Genomic DNA, 19,253 nt, shown 5'->3' with positions numbered 1-19,253 from the left:
GCAAACATAGAGTTACAGAAAATGCAATAAAATTCAACCTAAGACTGAGTCAGTGCTTTATATAAAGTCTGCCCTTTTGACTCAGGCATCATGCTGTCAGCATGCTCTGGACTGGGACGTGCCTTTCTGGGGACGAGGACATGCCATGTGCTTTTTCTAGGTATTTCTGAGCAGAACCTGCATTGAGCACGAGAGAAATGCCGCTGGGGTTCGATAAATGAACGAACTGGGTACTGGAGGAACGGGGACAGCGCCCATGGGCTTCCTTCGTCCAATTTCATTCCAATGACCGGGGTTCTCATTGCTGGCTGCCCTACTTCCCGTGAAGCAAGATACTACTCACCTCTTCGAACCAGAAAAGCACAGTGAAAAAAGAAAGCATAAAACGGAAAACATCGTTCTAGAAGATGGGTACATACTTGCCACTGGTAAACACATAGGCAATCACATCCTTCATCGCTGAGAGTACGATGCCCACTACGAGAGCGCAGACACCTGGAAAATAGAGAAGCAGCAGCGGGAAGTGACAGTTCTCCCAAGTAATAAATCCAGTCTCAGGAGAGACTGGCGTCAATGATTTCAGAAATGTCCCAATTACAAGTGTTTATTACTGTCTCTTGAAAACAGCAAGGAAGTCCTGATTCTCACTCCTTCGTCGAAGGCACATTCATAGAAAAAGATGCTCGGTGAGATGTCTATACGGTCAGAATCTTCTCTAACTGCTCAGATTCCAAAACGTTAAAACTGCTCGAAGAGGCAGCGGTCCGGGGATGCGGAGACTCAGTCATACGGGCTTTGGCCAGAAAACAAGCCCGCGTGTGATAACAATCTGAAGACTTTTCAGTCTTACCGAGTGTACCATTTCATTGGTGCCCGGTAACGGAAAATCACCATTAGAAGTTTCATTTTGCTGAGTGACCTGAAAAGGGCTTAAAGAATATTCTAGCTGAGGCTAGAATTTATTATATATAAATCCATTCCCCAGAGAAACTCCGAAACGTGTACCGTAACCTATCAGACAAAAATCAGTATGGACGCCAGAGAGCGGACCTGCTTCAACTCACCCGCACACAGGAGAACGGTGATGCTGGAGTCCCGAGCCTGCTCGGCATTCCCTGCCCCCAGAGCATTGCCCACTCGGACACTGGCCGCCACACCAAAGCCAAGGGGCACCTGAGAACCAACAATCACAGATCGTAAGAAGTCAGAGGGCCTGCAAGAATGCTAGTGCCCTAGGGTCCAACCACGCGAGAACCCTAGACAGAGACGATCGTCCGTGTTCTCGAACTGGTTCTATTACAGCTGAGCTGTGTGACCACAATCCAATCGCTCAGTCCCGCTCACACCCAACCTCTTCGTTCCTAAACAAGGATAATGGCTGCCCTGACTGCTACCTGTATCACATCCATCAGGGCAGAATCTCTTAACGCAGTGGGATTTCAGGGCATAGCACCTCCTTCACTGGCCAGACACGTACCATTGAGACTTAATTCAATCTAGCTGCATTCCACGAGGTAAGATTTAATGCATTATAAATACAGAGATAATTTGTAAAAAATAAACGGAAAAGCACTTAGCTCAAAGCCTGGCATAGTGTAAGAACCTGATGAACGCTGATGAAATCTGACTCCATTAACTCCACTGTGTCCAACATTCCATACTTCTAATTATCCAGGACACTGAAATGTGTCCCCAAAATCTCATTTTTCATCATTCATTATGGAAATCCGAAGCTATAAGCTTCCTTGCTCTTACACAGACCATTAGTCAATCTCCGAAGCCGTGCTCTTGACCTCCTGTCATTATCCTGTAATAAATACAGTGCTGCTCTCGGGAGCTGTTCGAATAACATGGGTTGTATAGAAAACTCTGGTTTTCGCTGTCATGTCTGCCGACAATTTATACACCGGCTTTACCTTCTCATTCCTACCAGAAACAGCATCCTCCCGACCACCTCTAACTTATTACTGTTTTGAGAACTAGCCTGAGTTGGTAAAATACACACTCGGTTAAGAACTTGAGAAACCACGGACGGACTCTGTAAAACATTGTAAGACTTGCATGCCCAGAGTATATACCTAATTGTCTTCTGGTTCAAGATGGACAACTAGCTCACAGGCTTAACTCTCTTCCCTCCCAAACACCATTAAAACATCAGTCAAGATGCTGCACAGAAAAGAAGTTCATTCACACATCACTGAGAAGACGAGAGCACACTGGCTTCTGGAAGAGGGGAAGTGATGTCATCACCCCGGGGAAGAACCACAGAAAACCACAGTCCAGAATACAGACAGGCGGAGGCCACATCCTGCTAGCTGTTCTCAGTGCAGCATCAGGAGGCTGGAGGCTTCAGGTCCATCAGCGAGGCGCTGGTGAGCGGTACTCGGGGAGATCAGATCCACTACGAACAGCACAGCCAGACCCCATCGCCTACCTGGTCCTCCCTCCCAGCCCCACTGAACACAGAAGGACTAGGCTAAAGGTAGAAAAGCAAAGTGGGAGAGCTCCCTGCATGGTGTGAGCACCTCAGAACCAAGCCCTTCTTGTGGTGTCCTGGGGACAGGTGGGACATGGGAGGGGAGGTCAGACTGCCTGCTCCCTGCTCCTTGCCCACAAACCCTAAAATGAAGATGCCACATGACAGAGACACCTCTGGACTCGGCTCCCTACCGGTCCTTCCCATTCAGGGGAGAGGTCTGTTAGAGAAACATCCCCAAATAACAAGATCAGAAAAGCCACGCCAGCCGTTTATTTTACCAATCAAAGTATTCGCTCTTTCTTAAACGTAGTCACTCTTTCGTAAGTACAATAAAGATCACCAGATCTTTGAGGAAAACCAAAGAACATACCTGCAAAAGAGACCAAGATAAATAAGAGACCAACTGACTTCAGAGGAAACAAATGAGGTGACTCAGAGAACAGAAGAGAATGTTTGAAGGTTCCACTTCGTATCCAAAGATATTTAAAAGATAACACAGCAGAAAAGAAAAAAAAAAAAAAAAAAAAGGAACAGGTTCCCATGAAGAAGGGACTGTAAGAGAAAAAGAAGGGGTTCTTGGAAACTAAAAACCAACCAAAAAATTTAATTACAAAAAGACAAAGAGATTTTCTTTTTGTTTTGGAGAGCGTGCAAGCAGGGGAGGGGGCAGAGAGAGAATCTTAAGCAGATTCCATGCTCAGCATGGAGCCCAAGACGGGGGTGGGGGTGGGGGGGGCTCAATCCCACAACCCTGGGATCATGACCTGAGCCGAAATCAAGGGTTGGATGCTCAACCATCTGAGCCCCTCTGGCGCCACGTTTCTTAGTGGATGAAGAAAAACCAAGTTCAATACTGGAGATCAACCTCCACCCAATAGGCAATTGAAAAGAGAGAACAGAAAAAAGGTACAGAAAGGGAGAAAGAATAATAGTTTTAAAACTTCTCAGAGTTGAGGAAAGCAAAAGCCTTCGTTCTGAAAGGGTATGTACCAAGTGCTAATGAGCAGGGTAAGTAAAGAAGTACCTGCAGAGCAACCCACACTTGAAAAATGTCACAACTACACGGACAAAGAAATAAATGCTAAAACTTTCGAAGAGAAAACCCACGTTGTCACAAAGGAACAAGAACCAGATTAAGATCAAATTTCACATTAGTAACTCAATGCCAGATGAACATAGAGCAAGGCTTTAAAAATTCTGAGGAGGGGCGCCTGGGTGGCGCAGTCGGTTAAGCGTCCGACTTCAGCCAGGTCACGATCTCGCGGTCCGTGAGTTCGAGCCCCGCGTCAGGCTCTGGGCTGATGGCTTGGAGCCTGTTTCCGATTCTGTGTCTCCCTCTCTCTCTGCCCCTCCCCCGTTCATGCTCTGTCTCTCTCTGTCCCAAAAAAAAAAAAAAAAAAAAAAAAAAAATTCTGAGGAAAGATTGTTTTGAAGCTAGAATTCTACACTCAGATTACTGAACAGGTGTATGGGAAAAATAAAGGCTCTTTCGTATGTGCATGGCTCACAGCTTACCTTCCATATAGTCTTAGGAAAAAGTTCTTCGACTATTTAACCCAAATAGTTTTTAAAGGAAATGTAATAAAGTGAACAAAAAATGAGATCAAACGAACTGTAGACTTCGTTCACGAAGCCCGTTTAAGACCGCAAACTTAACTGATAAATGCTATGCGTGTTCTGACTGTTCCACCAACCAGCTGTTCCCCCACCTTTCTCCCTCTCCTCAGGCCTCCCCCTTCCCTGAGACACAACAATATTAAAATTAGACCAAGAAATAACCCTACGATGGCCTCTATGTGTTCAAGGGAAAGGACGTCTTACATCTCTCACTTGACACCAAAAGCCAGAAACGACTGAACTTAGCGAGGAAGGCATCTCAGAAACGGAGACAGGCTGAAAGCTCGGCCTCTTGCACCAGTTGGCCAAGTTGTGAACGCAAAGGAAAAGTTCTCGAGGGAAAGGAAAAGTGCTAGTCCAGTGAAGCCTTATTGCTGATGTGGAGAAAGGATCAGTGGTCTGGACAGAAGGTCAAACCAGCCCCAAGGTTCCCTGAAGTCAAAGCCTAATCCAGAGCAAGGCTGATTCTTTTCAATTCTGTAAAGGTTGAGAGAGGTGAGGAAGTGCGGAAGGAGAGTCTGAAGCTAGCAGGGGTTGGTTTGGGAGGTTTAAGGAAAGAAGCCATCTCCATAATGTAAACGTGAGAGGTGAAATGTCAAGTGTTGATGCTGCGGCAGGTTATCCAGAAGATCGAGCTAAGATGACTCATGAAGGTGGCCACACTCAACAGCAGCTTTTCAACGCACACAAAACAGCCTTATGTTGGAAGATGCCACCCAGGACTTTCATAGCTGGAGAGAAATCAATGTCTGCCTTCAAAGCTTCAAAGGACTGGCTGACTCTCGTTAGGGGCTAATGAAGCTGGTGGCTTTAAGTCAAAGCCAATGCTCACTTAGCATTCTGAAAATCCTGGGACCCTGAAGAATTGTGCTAAATCTACTCGGCCTGTGCTTTACCTATCAATGGAACAAGAAAGCCTAGATGAAAGCCTAGATGACAGCACAATTATTCTTAACATGGTTTACTGAATATTTAAACCCCACTGTTGAGACCTGTTGCTCAGAAAAATATTCTTTTCAAAAACACCACTGCTCATTGACAACGCACCTGGTCACCCAAGAGCTCTTACGGAGATGTACAATGAGATTAATGCCGTTTTCGGGCCTGCCAACACAACATCCATTTTGGAGTCTGTGGACCAAACTTTAACTTTCAAGTCTTAACTATTTAAGAGCTACGTGCCGTTAAGACTGTATTTGCCATAGACAGTGATGTGGGTAAAGTAAACTGAAAACCTGGAAAGGATCCATCATTCAGGAGAAGAGATCAAAATATCAACACGAGCAGGAGTTTGGAAGAAGTTGATTCCAACCTTCATGGATGACTTTGAGGGGTTCAAGACCTCAGTGAAGGAAGTAACCACAGATGTGGTGGAAACAGCGAGAGAACTGGAATTAGAAGTGGAGCCTGAACACGTGACTGAACGGTTGCAACCTCATGACAAACCTTGAATGGATAAGAGTTGCTTCTTATGAATGAACAAAGGAAGTGGTTTCTTTTTTCTTTTTTTTTTTTTAGTTTTTTTATGTTTTATTTTATATTTGAGAGAGAGAAAGAAGAGAGATAGAGCATGAGCAGGGGAGGGGCAAAGAGAGACAGGGAGACACAGAAGCCGAAGCAGGCTCCAGGCTCTGAGCTATCGGCACAGAGCCTGACGCGGGGCTTGAACCCGTGAGCAGTGAGATCATGACCTGAGCCGAAGTCAGACGCTTAACTGACTGAGCCACGCAGGCGCCCCAAGGAGGTGGTTTCTTGTGATGGAAATCTACTCCTGGTGAAGATGCCATGAAGATTGTCGAAATGACAACAAAGCATTTAGAATATTACATGAACGTAGTTGACAAAAACAGCAGCAGGGTTTGAGAAGACTGACTCCCAATTTTGAAAGAAGTTCTGCTGTGGGTCAAATGCTATCAATCAGCATCACAGGCTACAGAGAAACCGTTCACGAAAGGAAGCGCCGGTCAACGCAGCATACTTCATGGTTGTCTTATTTTTAACAATTGCCAGAGCCACCCCAACCTTCAGCAACCACCACCCTGGTCAGCAGCCGTCAACACTGAGGCAAGACCCTTGTCCCAAGATTGCCACTGGCTGAAAGCTCAGAGGATGGTTAGTTTTCTTGAGCAATGAAGTATTTTTAACTAGGACATGGACATCTTTTAGACAGATGCTGTTGCACGCTTAGACTATAGTGTAACGTAAACAGAACTTTTATATGTACCGTGGAACCAAAAAACTTTATCTTGTTGACTTTATTGCAATATTCACTTTGTGGTTGTGGTCTGGAACCAAACCTGCAATGCGTCTGAGGTATATGCCTGTACATGTTTTGGGGACTGGCTTATTTCACTTAGCATATTGTCCCAAGGCTCATCCATTTGGTAGCCTATATCAGAATCTCCTTCCTTTTTAAGGCTGAGTAATATTCCACTGAATGTGTTTATCACATTCTGCTTCTTCATTCATTCGTCGAGGGGCATGTGGGCAGCTTCCACCTTTTAGCCATTGTGCGTAACGCTGTCGCGAACACAGGTGTGCAGGTATCTTGGAGATCTTGTTTTCAGTTCTTTTTATTAGGTCTACCCCAAAGGGACACTGCCTCAGCACATGACACCGTTATTTTTAATTTTTTGAACGACCACCGCATTTCTTTCCATAGTAGCTGTACCATTTTACATTCCCACCAACCCTTGTTATCTTCTGTGTTTGGGTTTTTGGAATAGTAGCCATTCTAACGTGTATAAGGTGGCATCTCAATGTAGTTGTTTTGTCAATTATTTCCTAATGATCAGTGATGCTGAGTATCTTTTCACGTGCTTATTGTCCATCTGTAGATCTTCCTTGGGAAAAAAATCTATTCAAGTCCTCTGCCCATTTTTTAATCCAGTTTGGTTTTTTGCTACTGAGTTTTAGTTCTCTCTAGATTTTGGATACTAATCCCTTATCCCACAGTATTCGCAAGTATTTTCTCCCATTGTGGGCTACCTTTTTATTCGGTGAATATGGCCTTTGGATGCACAGAATTTTTCATTCATCGAGTCCAGCTTGTCTATTTTTTCTTTCATTGCCTGTGCCTTTGGTGTCACACGCAAGAAATCATTGCCAAATCCAATGTCGTGAAGCTCTGGCCTTCTGTCTTTTTCTAGAAGTTTTATTGCTTAGGGCTTACATTAGGTCTTTGATCCACTTTGAGTTAATTTTTGTATATGGTGTGAGGTAAGAGGGCAACTTCATTCTTTTGCATGTGGATGTCCAGTTTCCCCAGCATCCGTTCCTGAAAAAACTGTCCTGTCCCCGCTGAATGGTCTCTTTCTTAAAAATCATTTGATCATATATGCACAGATTGGTCTATGTATCTAATTCCAACTATTTACATGTCTTTGTTTTATTCTGGGAATTTCCAGATAGGTCTTCAAGTTCATTATTTTCCAGCTTTAACTAATCTGCTGATCCTATCAAGTACTACATTTGAATGGCTATAATTCGTCAATTAAAAAATCTTACTCGGTTCTTCTCCAAATAACGTTCTTTTGGTTTCAGCTCCTTCTTTTAGGTTTCATGACTTTAACCATGATACTTTTCTACTCCTCCATTATTACACCATCATCTCAAGTTCTGAACTCTAACTTTCCTGTTTGTTGTATCTGTGCAAGCTCTTGCCCATGCTAGATTATTTCTTTGTATTTTATAATTTTTACGGTAGGCTCACCCCTGTGGGGACTTGTTTTTTCCACAGGAATAATGAAGAATCACTGCCTTACTGTCTCTAACAGAGGGACGCCTGTGACAAGAAACAGAAAGTGGAATAGTGGTTCCCAACAGCTGAGGGAGGAGTGTTAAATTATAGGAGTTAATCAATTAAAGAGGCAACTGTTTAATAGGTAGCATTCCCATCTTACAGGGCGAAAAGTTTCTGGAGATCAGCTGCACAATGTTTTTTTAAGTTTATTTATTTTGAGGGAGAAAGCATGAGTGGGGGAAGGGCAGAGAGAGAGAGAGAGAGAGAGAGAGAGGAGAGAATGAGAATCCCACGCAGGCTCTGCACCATCAGCACAGACCCCGATGCGGGGCTCAAACTCACGAACCGTGAGATCACGACCTGAGGCGAAGTCGCCACTTAACCAACAGAGCCACCCGGGGCGCCGCCCAAACAACAACGTTAACGCTACTAAATTGCACAGTTAAAATTGGTTAAGATGGTAAATTTTACTTTTTGTGGTTTTTACCTCAACTAAAAATAAAAACAAAAGGAAGCCTGTGACAGAGCAGGTAGAAACAGAGAAGACTTGGAAGACGAGAGATTTAGAAGACAGGTACTGTTGACCACAGATCTATAAATAAACTCTAGTGCCCCCATTTCAAAACAGAAGCTAAACCCAAACCCTCCCTTGATGGTATCATTTCCCACCATCAACTACCAAACCTCCAGACGGAACTGTCTCCGTCAGCAGCCTCTGCTCCTTCACCAACCTTGAAAGCCAACGTGTTGGAATACGGCTCTTGGTCCCCACCCAAGGTCTCTAATGACCCAAAACCCAAGGGACACTTTCCAACCTCGCCTTACGCCACCTCCTAGCGGCTCTCCGTACAACTGTGTCACTCCTTCGGTGAACCCTTCATAGCTCGTTTTCTCTACAACGTGTTCTCTTGATTTTCTTCATTCCTCACTGCCTTGTCCTCCCTCTTGGCTGAGTTGTCCTCCTCCTGACTTGTACATCCTGGGGTTTGCTCCTGGAGATGCTTCCTTTTTATTCCTAAACGACTTCATCGATCCCCACTAAAAACCTTTTTGTTTTCATTTTTAAGATTAAAAAAAAAAAAAAAAAAGGAAAAAAAACCCCCAAAATCCCACTGCCCAGATGGCCTCCCTTGGTCTCAAAAAAAAATAAGAATCAGGGGCGCCTGGGTGGCTCAGTTGATTAAGCGTCTGACTCTTGACTTAGGCTCAAGTCATGATCTCATGGTTTGTGGAGTCGAGCCCCGTGTTGGGCTCTGTGCTGACAGCACGGAGCGTGGTTGGGAGTGTCTCTCTCTCTCTCTCTCTCTCTCTCTCTCTCTTTTGCCCCTCCCAGCTCATGCTCTTTCTCTCTCAAAATGAACATTTCAAGGTAAATAATAAAAAAAAAAATAATAAGAAACAAAACAAAGGGACGATTTGTACGGGTTTGGAATATTCAAGTATCAAGAGGCAGAGGCATCCTCTTCAAGCGGTTCTTCAAGCTGGAGACTCTGGGGTCGTTTGTGATTCTCCCTATTCATTGCCTTGCGTCCCGCACCCAAACCCCGGCCAGGTCCTGTCACCTCTGCCCTCCCGCACAACTAACTCACCCACTTTTCTCCTCGCCCACCAGCGGGCTCCTAGGTGCTCACCCAGATGATTCGAACAGCCTCCTTCCAGACCCCCAGACACCTGTCCTCCCCTAAGCCGGCTTCTACACGTCACTCTTCTTTCCTCACCAACCCCGTCAGCCAGGTTCCTGTCTGGGGCCCCTGAACACGCCACATGCTCTTTTCCATCCCGGAGCCTCTGCTCAGGCTCCGCAGTCAGTTCTCACGCTCGGGTTCCCTGGGCCGGCTCCTCTCCCCTTTCAAGTCTCAGCTTAACCAGCAACTCAGGAGGACTGTTTCTGACGACCCCGCCTGAAAGCACACAGCTCTGGTTTTACGCACCTCAGACTTTTATTGCTGCTTCTATGGTTACGCGTCATCTGTGTCGGTCATGCTCTCGTTTACCGGTTTACTTGTTTGTCTCTGTCTCCCCACCAGACCACAGGCCACGAGAGGGCAGGGGACATCCCCATCTCGCTCTCCATCATATCCCAGCACCACCGATTCCTTATCTGTGGCGTAAACGTGCCAGGCGTTGCGTCAAGTGCTTTAACACGTTATCATATTCTACCTTCACTCGGTGGAAGCATTTCTTCCCCATTTTGTACATGACAAAACGGAAGCTCAGAGAGGTTAAGTAATGAGCTCACAGTCGCACAGCTGGGAACAGCATGGCAAGACTCAAACCCAGTGTCTGGCTCCAAAATCCACGCTCCCTCCCGTGTGCTCTCTCTCCTGCTGTCTGGCTCTCCTCTCTCCCCAGTGCGCGGCCTGTGGGGGGGGCGGGGGGTGTCGAGTGAACGCAATGCCAACAGCCCAGCAGAGTTTGTGCAGAGAAGGTGTTGGGTCTCACCTCAACGGTTCTTACCATGTAGGCTACAGAGGCCAGTTCGTAAATGATGGCCTGGGCCCCGAGCTCTGTCACGCTAATCAGTCCTGAAATGTTGGACAGACACACACAAAACACATCTCAGAAAGTGGATCAAAGCAAACGTTTTCCTTGTGAAAGCAGAACGTGTCTTAACTTAAAAGAAGCCAGGATCGCCACCAGGAGCAAAAGCCAATGGTAGAATTCATGATCTGTGCGGAGGAGAACCCCAGGTGTCCACTCCCAGGAAGCTTCCAAGAACTAAGACGGCTACGACATGGGACAGGTTCACTCTACAAGTCTGTATCCACCAAGGAACAAAACATCAGGTTTAAAGTAGAAAACGAGGCTCCTAGAGTTGCAGGTCATTCCTCGGGCAGACGCGGGGTCACAATGTGGGGGGTGGGAAGGCAGACGGAGGAACTCTGATGTGGTGGGAGCTGGAGTATTCAAGTGTCTCCAGAGCCTTTAACACCAATCAGTGTCATCCTGTCTCTATTATGTTCTCTATTACTTTCCTGGCAGTAAGATGGCTACAGGGAACACCTAGGACCAAAATTATCACAGCTCTGATAGAAACAAAGATCACGTCTAAAGCAGAGCCAAATCAGTCCCTCTGTAAATGGATTAAAAATCTGCATGCTGCCCAGCAAAAGTCAGCTGAAGCAGAAGGTCTGAGAGAGTCACGAGACCCAGATTCAGGTTTCAGTTGTCCCTCTCCGTGACCTTGGCACACTTCTTAACCATGACCTCCCTCGCTGAATCTATAAAGTGAAGGGCAGTGAGGCAGAGCTAAAGGCCCACTGAACTCGAATATGCTTACGGTTGGGCAAGGATTTTATTCTACGCTGAAAACTCCCACGAGAGCTCGGCGGAATGGAAAGGGAGGAGCAGTAAGACTTATGTCTCTTGAGGTGTGGAGACAAGATCCGCCAGGCTGTTCTCAGATTTCCGCTGAACCATTGACCAACCTGCAAGGAAGGTTCCGATCTCAAAGGTCCACCACTCAATGCACACCATGAACATACTGGGGACAGCCAGCTGGATGTAGGAGCCCCATTCTTGGAAACAGTCCCAAGTCCACCCTAGAGAACAGGGGAGAGAGAAAACAGCTTTTACTTTTCGTTGAACAGTCTCTGACGCCAACAATTCTACTTTCCATGGCTGCCTCCTGCAAAGGGCCAGAGACTGGGAGGAAGCAGAGGTCTCCAGAAAAAGAATGTATTTTAAAGATGTCAAACAAGACTGGAGTCTGAGATGGTGGGGACAGAGCTGGCAACACTTAGTGAGACTGAGGCACGCGTATGCCCTGCCACCCGCACATTTCACTCCTGGGTACCAATGGCAGAGACCCTCCCATAGAGCTCCATAGGAACACACGGAAGATATTCACTGAGGCAGGCTGTGGTTGTGGGATGGTGGGGGCATCACGGAGATCGTCGCTGGGAAACTAGAGAAGTAAATTATGATCGATGCGTATTACTGTTAAAAGCAGAACACCAGGTGTATATAAAGCAACACGGCGATGGGGCGCCTGGGTGGCTCAGTCGGTTAAGCGTCCGACTTCAGCTCAGGTCATGATCTCACGGTCTGTGAGTTCGAGCCCCGCGTCGGGCTCTGTGCTGACAGCTCAGAGCCTGGAGCCTGTTTCAGATTCTGTGTCTCCCTCTCTCTCTGACCCTCCCCTGTTCACGCTCTGTCTCTGTCTCAAAAATAAATAAACGTTAAAAAAAAAAATTTTAAAGCAACACGGCGAGATCTGACATTATACTGCTCACAGGTAACTAACGTAAAAACAGATCTTTTCAGCTACATCAAAATTGAAAATTTCTGTGCACCAAAGGACACCATCAACAGAGCAGAGTCTGGCAACCCACGGAATGGGAGAAAATATTTCCAAATCATGTATCGGATAAGGATATCTGGATATCATAACCAGAATATCTAAAGAACTACAATAAAACAACCCGGACGTCTGGGTGGCTCTGTCGATTGAACATCTGGATGACGCTTGATGTCGGCTCAGGTCACGATCTCGCAGCCCCACGTTGGGCTCTGTGCTGACGGTACGGAGCCTGCTTAGGATTCCCTCTCTCCCTCTCTCTCTCTGCTCCTCTCCCACTTGCACACATGTGCATGCAGGCACTCTCTCTCAAGATAAACAGGTAAACGTTACAATTTTTTAATGATTTAAACAAATGAGCAAAGGCCTTGAATAGACATTTCTCCAAAGATCTACAAACAGCCACCAGCACATGAAAAAAAATGCTCAACCTCACTAATCAATAAGGAAATGCAAATCAAAATCACAGTTAGATGGTATCTCACACCCATTAGAATGGCTGCTTTAAAAAAGAAAAGGAAAGGGGCACCTGGGTGGCGTGGTCGGTTGAGCGTCCGACTTCGGCTCAGGTCACGATCTCATGGTCTGTGAGTTCGAGCCCAGAGCCTGGAGCCTGTTTCAGATTCTGTGTCTCCCTCTCTCTCTGCCCCTCCCCTGTTCATGCTCTGTCTCTCTCTGTCTCAAAAATAAATAAACGTTAAAAAAAATTTAAAAAAAAAAAAAAAAAAGAAAAGAAAAGGAAAATAACACATGCTGGTGAGAATGTGGATAGATTGCAACCCGCGTGCCGTGCTGCTGGGCACGTAAAATGGTACGGCCGCTATGGAAATAAAGTATGGTGGTTCCTCAAAAAATTAAGAAGTATCACAGGGTCCAGCAATACCACTGCTGAGCATACAGAAAAAGAACTGAAAGCACGTTCTCCAAGAGCTACCTGCACACCCATGTTCAGAGCATCATCATTCCCAACACCCAAGAGGTGGAAGGAGAGTCCACATGCTCATTAAGGGATGAATGGATAAGCGGTATGTGGTCCACACACACAACGGAGTATTCGTCACTCTTAAAAAGGAAGGAGATTCTGACACAATGCTACAACGTGAATCAAACCCGAAGACACTAAGCGAAGACCCAGAAAGACCAACACTGTATGATTCCACCTAGAGGAGGTATCTAAGGAAGCCGAACTTAGAGACAGAAAACCAGTGATGGAACAGTGGTTGCCAGGGGACGGACAAAAGGGAGAAATGGAGTTGTTACTCTTTACCGAGGACAGAGTTCCAGTTCTGCAGGATGAAAAAGTTCTGGAGATGAATGATGGAGATGGTTTCACGACAACGTGAGTGTTGTTTAATGCTACTTACCTATACATCGAAAAACGGCTATGGTGGTAAATTTCATGTTATGTACATTTCACTACAACTTAAAGCAAAACCACCGTCTACGCTATAAATCAGAGAGGTCAATGAACTTTTTTCCATAAAGGGCCAAACAGTAAGCATTTTCAACTTCGCAGACCAAATGGTCCCTGAGGCCACTACTCGAGTCTACTGTAGCAGCACGAGAATGGCCACCGGCAACGGGTGACGATCAGGTGTGGCTGTGTTCGAAACTTTATTTACCAAAGCAAGCTGTGGCTGGATTTAGTTTGTGGGGCTGTTTGCCTACCTCTGTGAAGTGGAAAAAAAAAAAATTATGAAAAAAAAAAGGAAATCTGAACTCTTATGCTCTTAGGTGAATATAAACATATATACAGCCAAAAACAATAAAACCACTTTGCAGTTTTCAAAGATACACATCGAAAGACATACATTAAACACAGAGAAGGTGCCTCAAAGGAGGACAATGGGAACTGTGAAATGGGAGGGAGAAACACTCCAAAATGGGAGGGGGGCCCTGTAAGAAATGAGGCTATCAGTGTGTCATGAATTTGAGTATAAGAAATTCCAGGACAAGAGAGGGAGAGAAGGGGAGGGGAAGAAGGCACTGAAAAACACTGAGGAATTTCTTTTTTCTTTTTTTCATGTTTATTTATCTTTGAGAGAGAGTCAGAGTGTGAGTGGGGGAGGAGCAGAGAGAGAGGGAAACACAGAATCTGAAGCAGGCTCCAGGCTCTGACCTGTCAGCACAGAGCCCGATGCGGGGCTCGAACTCACGGACCGTGAGATCATGACCTGAGCTGAAGTTGGACGCTTACTGACTGAGCCACCCAGGCGACCCAACACTGAGGAATTTCTATAACGTAAGAACAAAGAAAGGCCCCAACAGTCATCTTGCCATTCACCTTCCTGGGTCCCAGCAGGAGAAGAGAGGGGCTGGGACCCCACCCTCTACCCCCAAATTTGGAGGTGAAGGCTGGAGGGGAGAACAACATCAAGAACCAATAGAAAATGATCCACATGAATTATGAGGTGGCTATGGCTGGTGAGAAGGGTCAGAGATCAAGGCACAAGCTCCACTGAGCAGGAAGTGTTAGGAGTTAGGAAAGCACTGCCCGTCCCCCACTTTGTCCCCCATCAGGAGACCAGAAAATCCACCTGCCAGCCTAGACCCATGGGTACAAATGAGCCAGGAGCAGAAAGGGCTGCCATGTACCAGAGAGGGTATGAACCTGATCCAGTCATGGTGAGGAAAGCCTGGGACTAGAACAGGTAGATTTCATTTGATCTGATCAGACATAAAACCTTTAAAAAATTGACAGGCCATGGGGTGCCTGGGTGGCTCAGTCGGTTAAGAATCTGACTCTTAGTTTAAACTCAGGTCATGATCTTACAGTTTGTAAGTTCAAGCCCCGCATCGGGCTCTGTGCTGACAGTGCGAAGCCTGCTTGGGATTCTCTCTCCCTCTCTCTCTGCCCCTCTCCTACTCACTCTCCATCTCTCTCTCAAAATAAATAAATAATATTAAAAAAAAATAGGGCAAATATGTGACTCACAAGGAAGACAACCCCCTTGGGAAATAAGCTCACAGACAAAAATCATAAAGAAACCGATCAAAACCACAGTCTGAGGTAGCAGGCATCGGTCAGACGATGCTTGGTGAAATTAAGTGTGGCTTTCAACGCATCTAAGGTATCATTATGTGCCACAAAGAATCGGCCAATTAAATTATGACATGGTATTTTATATTTTAGTACATCAACCGCAAGAGGAATTCCAATTATACAGACGTTAATATGCAAAAAAAAAAAAAAAATGAGTCTTAAAATTAACAAAATATGGATACAGGTATGTTCCATGACCCAGGATATAAACAGATAAGAAATCTAATGCCAGGAAAGAAACTCCACGAAACCAACACATGAAAGATTTCACACCGGATAAAGTAGAAATAATAGGACCATCCGAAAAAAAAAATTTTAAGTAAGCATTCTTAAAATGTTTAGGGCAGGAGGTTTTGAAATAAGGATAGACAGATAAAGAACCAAGTAATATCTTAGGAATAAAAGACATAACTGTTGCAAATTGAAAACAAAAAATGAATCAGAAAGTAGACAAGTCGCAGCTTAAAAGGTGATTAGCGGGGCGCCTGGGTGGCTCAGTTGGTTAAGCGGCCGACTTCGGCTCAGGTCATGATCTCGCGGTCTGTGAGTTCGAGCCCCGCGTCGGGCTCTGTGCTGACAGCTCAGAGCCTGGAGCCTGTTTCAATTCTGTGTCTCCCTCTCTCTGACCCTCCCTGGTTCATGCTCTGTCTCTCTCTGTGTCAAAAATAAATAAATGTTAAAAAAAAAAAAATTAAAAAAAAAAAAAAAAGGTGATTAGCAAACAGAGACAGGAAAGAGAAGATGTCTCAAGGCGCAGGACAAAGTTGAGAGAGAACATACGGAAGAGAAATAAAGCCATCTGGAAGGTATCTGAGTGCAGAGGACAGAACAGCCAGCAATGGAGAATAAACAGTAGAGGAAAAAGCTAAAACTTTTCCAGAGTTTAACTGAGGCCCTCAGATTAAGAAAGTTTACTGAATGTCTAAGATAATTTTCTTTAAATCCTCATGCGGCCATGTTATGGTACAAAAAGGAAAAGAAAATCTTTAAAACTACAAAAGATGGGAATGCAAGCTGGTGCAGCCACTCTGGAAGACAGTCTGGAGGTTCCTCAAAAAACTAAAAATAGAACTACCCTATGACCCAGCAATTGCACTACAAGGCATTTATCCACGGGATACAGGTGTGCTGTTTTGAAGGGACACATGCACCCCCATGTTTCTAGGAGCACTATCGACAATAGGCAAAGTATGGAAAGAGCCCACATGTCCATCGATGGATGAGTGGATAAAGAAGATGCTGTATAGATACACAATGGAGTATCACTTGGGAATCAAAAAGAATGAAATCTTGCCATTTGTTACTACGTGGATGGAACTGGAGGGTATAATGCAAAATGAAATTAGTCAGAGAAAGACAAAAAGCATATGACTTCACCCATGAGGACTTTAAGAGACAAAACAGATGAACATAAGGGAAGGGAAACAAAAAGAATATAAATTCAGGGAAGGGGACAAAACAGAAGAGACTCTTAAATATGGAGAACAAACTGAGGGTGCAGGAGGGGGGATGGGCTCAATGGGGAAGGGGCACTAAGGAATCTACTCCTGAAATCATTGTTGCACTATATGCTAATTTGGATGTAAATTTTAAAAAAAAAATATATATATATATAAAAAAACTACAAAAGAAAATACTTGATTGTCTACAAAGCCAAGACAGGTTGATGCCAGACCCGTCACCAAGAACAAGAAGGAAAGAGTGTAACATCAGCCGTGCAGGCAGAGTTGCTACCAACTTGGATTTTCACACCCAGTAATATTCAAGAATGAGAAAAAGATAAAGGCGTTTTTTTAATGTTTATTTTTGAGAGAGACAGAGTGCAAGAGGCAGAGGGGCAGTGAGAGGGGGAGAAAAATCTGAAGCAGGCTCCAGGGTCTGAGCCGTCAGCACAGAGCCCAACACAGGGCTCAAAGCCACGAACCCATGAGATCATGACCTGAGCCGAAGTTGGATGCTCAACCGACCGAGCCACCCAGGGGCCCCTATAAAGGCATTTTTTAAGACATCAACAGACTGAGGGTTTACTCTTTCCAGGCCCTTCCTGAAAGAACTTCTGAAAGACACGTATCAGCAAGAATAAAAATAATCCAGAAAGGAGGAATGAGATTCAAGAGGCAACAGTGAAAAAAATTAATGTCTAAAAACATTGATAAATTGAAACACGACAAAATAATGTTTTATTAGCATTCTTAAAATATGGAAAAAAAAGAACTTTCAAAAATCCAGAACTAAATTTATGATTAATGATGATACAAAAGATAAGGCTGGGAAAGAAGGAATTAAGGTGCGTTATCTGGGAACAGAACAGAGATCAGAAAAAAGCACGTATCTCAAAATATCACAAATGAGCCTTAAAAGTTGCCTGTACAACCAGCATCCTGACTTCTCTTGGAAACTCTTAATTTTCATTCAGGCATCCACGGCTCCTTTGCATTCAAATTCTGAAACACCTACCCTGGGACTTCCAGTTACAGGAGTCAGTTACTTGAACTTTTAACGGTTAAGCTGATTGAACCAGTTGTTTGGTTTTCGTAACTTACAGCTGAATGCATCCTAACGGAGGCAAGTACGCATACTGAAAACGTAAGAATATTTGAAACTGCCACTGTAGTCATTATTCAAGTGCGAATCAGCAGCGGATGCTAAACCACCGAATGAGAATTTACTGGAGTCCCAGACAGTCAAATCCTCTCTGTCGTGTTACAGATTACTCTCTAATTACAAAGGAGAAAATGTATATTTCCCACAAAGGAATCTGGCACTCACTACCTCAAGCCAAACGATCAAAGCCAGGGCCACCTGCGATTATAGGTCTCGGATTAAGTACACACCACCCTCTTCATAGTATTCCTGCCTAAACGCTTTAATCGGAATCTGCTCATGAGGAAACTAACATGAGGGGAGAAATCCAGAGTCTAAGACATTCACTGAAAAAAATGGCACAGGCTCTTTGAAAAATCAGCGCCAGGAAAACAAAAAAAGATGGGGAGATTGTTCTATTTTTTTTTTTTTTTAATGTTTACTTATTTTTTGAGAGACAGAGTGTGAGCGGATGAGGGGCAGAGAGAGAGGGAGACACAGACTCCGAAGCAGGCTCCAGGCTCTGAGCTGTCAGCACAGAGCCGGACACGGGGCTTGAACTCATGAACTGCGAGATCACGACCTTAGCCGAAGTTGGATGCTTAATGCACTGAGCCCCCCAGGCACTCTGGGAAGATTGTTTTAGATAAAAAGGAGCTAAAGCAACAACAACCAAAGGTGATACATGGACCCTCACTGGACCCTGGATCATAAAAACAGGTATGGAGGGGCGCCTGGGTGGCTCAGTCGGTTGAGCATCTGACTTCAGCTCAGGTCATGATCTCGCGGTCGAACGAGCCCCACATCGGGCTCTGAGCTGTCAGCACAGAGCTCGGAGCCTGCTTCTCATTCTGTGTCCCCCTATCTCTCTCTCTCTCTCTCTGTCTCTCAAAAATAAATAAACATTAAAAAAATTTACAAAAAAACAGGTATGGAAATTCGAACACAGAAGGCACATGTTAGGACATTAATGGATATCACATTGAATAACGTGTTCTTTTTTGTTTTCCTCCACGACCATATGGTGGTTATTTGGGAGAATGTCATTTAGGAGAGACACATGCTGAACTAGCTGGTGGCGAAGTGTCATGTCTGCGATTCACTACATGGCAAGACACACACACATAAAGGGAAAAACAAAAACAAACAAGGCAACATGTTAACAATCAGGAAATTAAGGGAAAGAAGAGTCGAATGACCGTTAAACCATTCTACTTTCCAGTGGGCTTGAACATCTTGAAAATAAAAAGTTGAAGGGAAACATGATAAAGCGCTTGGGACTGTAAAACAATTAAAAACAGTTTAGTATACTAAAAAAAAAAAAAAATGGCAGCTAACATTTGTTGAGTGCACTTTGTCACAGTCTTTGTTCTAAACCCTTCACAGGGATAACTCAGTTAAATCCTCACGATAATTAAAGGATGTAGGCCCTATGATTTTTGTAAAGCTTATTTATTTCGAGAGCACGAACACGAGTAAGGGAGGGGCA

General features: G+C 44.8%; 1 protein-coding gene across 1 annotated transcript in view; it reads right to left on the bottom strand.

The window, feature by feature from the left end:
- LOC125926157 (multidrug and toxin extrusion protein 2-like) overlaps positions 1-19,253 on the bottom strand; it is a 52,598-nt gene that overhangs the window by 14,340 nt on the left and 19,005 nt on the right. Inside the window, exons 8-11 of the mRNA XM_049635350.1 lie at positions 11,267-11,380; positions 10,296-10,363; positions 1,065-1,173; positions 420-495 (exon numbers count right to left, since the gene is read on the bottom strand). Coding sequence (XP_049491307.1) covers positions 420-495; positions 1,065-1,173; positions 10,296-10,363; positions 11,267-11,380 — 367 coding nt within the window. The remainder of the gene's footprint in view (positions 1-419; positions 496-1,064; positions 1,174-10,295; positions 10,364-11,266; positions 11,381-19,253) is intronic.

This window comes from Panthera uncia, chromosome E1 (assembly GCF_023721935.1).
Source record: "Panthera uncia isolate 11264 chromosome E1, Puncia_PCG_1.0, whole genome shotgun sequence".
Taxonomy (NCBI): domain Eukaryota; kingdom Metazoa; phylum Chordata; class Mammalia; order Carnivora; family Felidae; genus Panthera; species Panthera uncia.
This window is presented reverse-complemented; position numbering and strand designations above follow the sequence as displayed.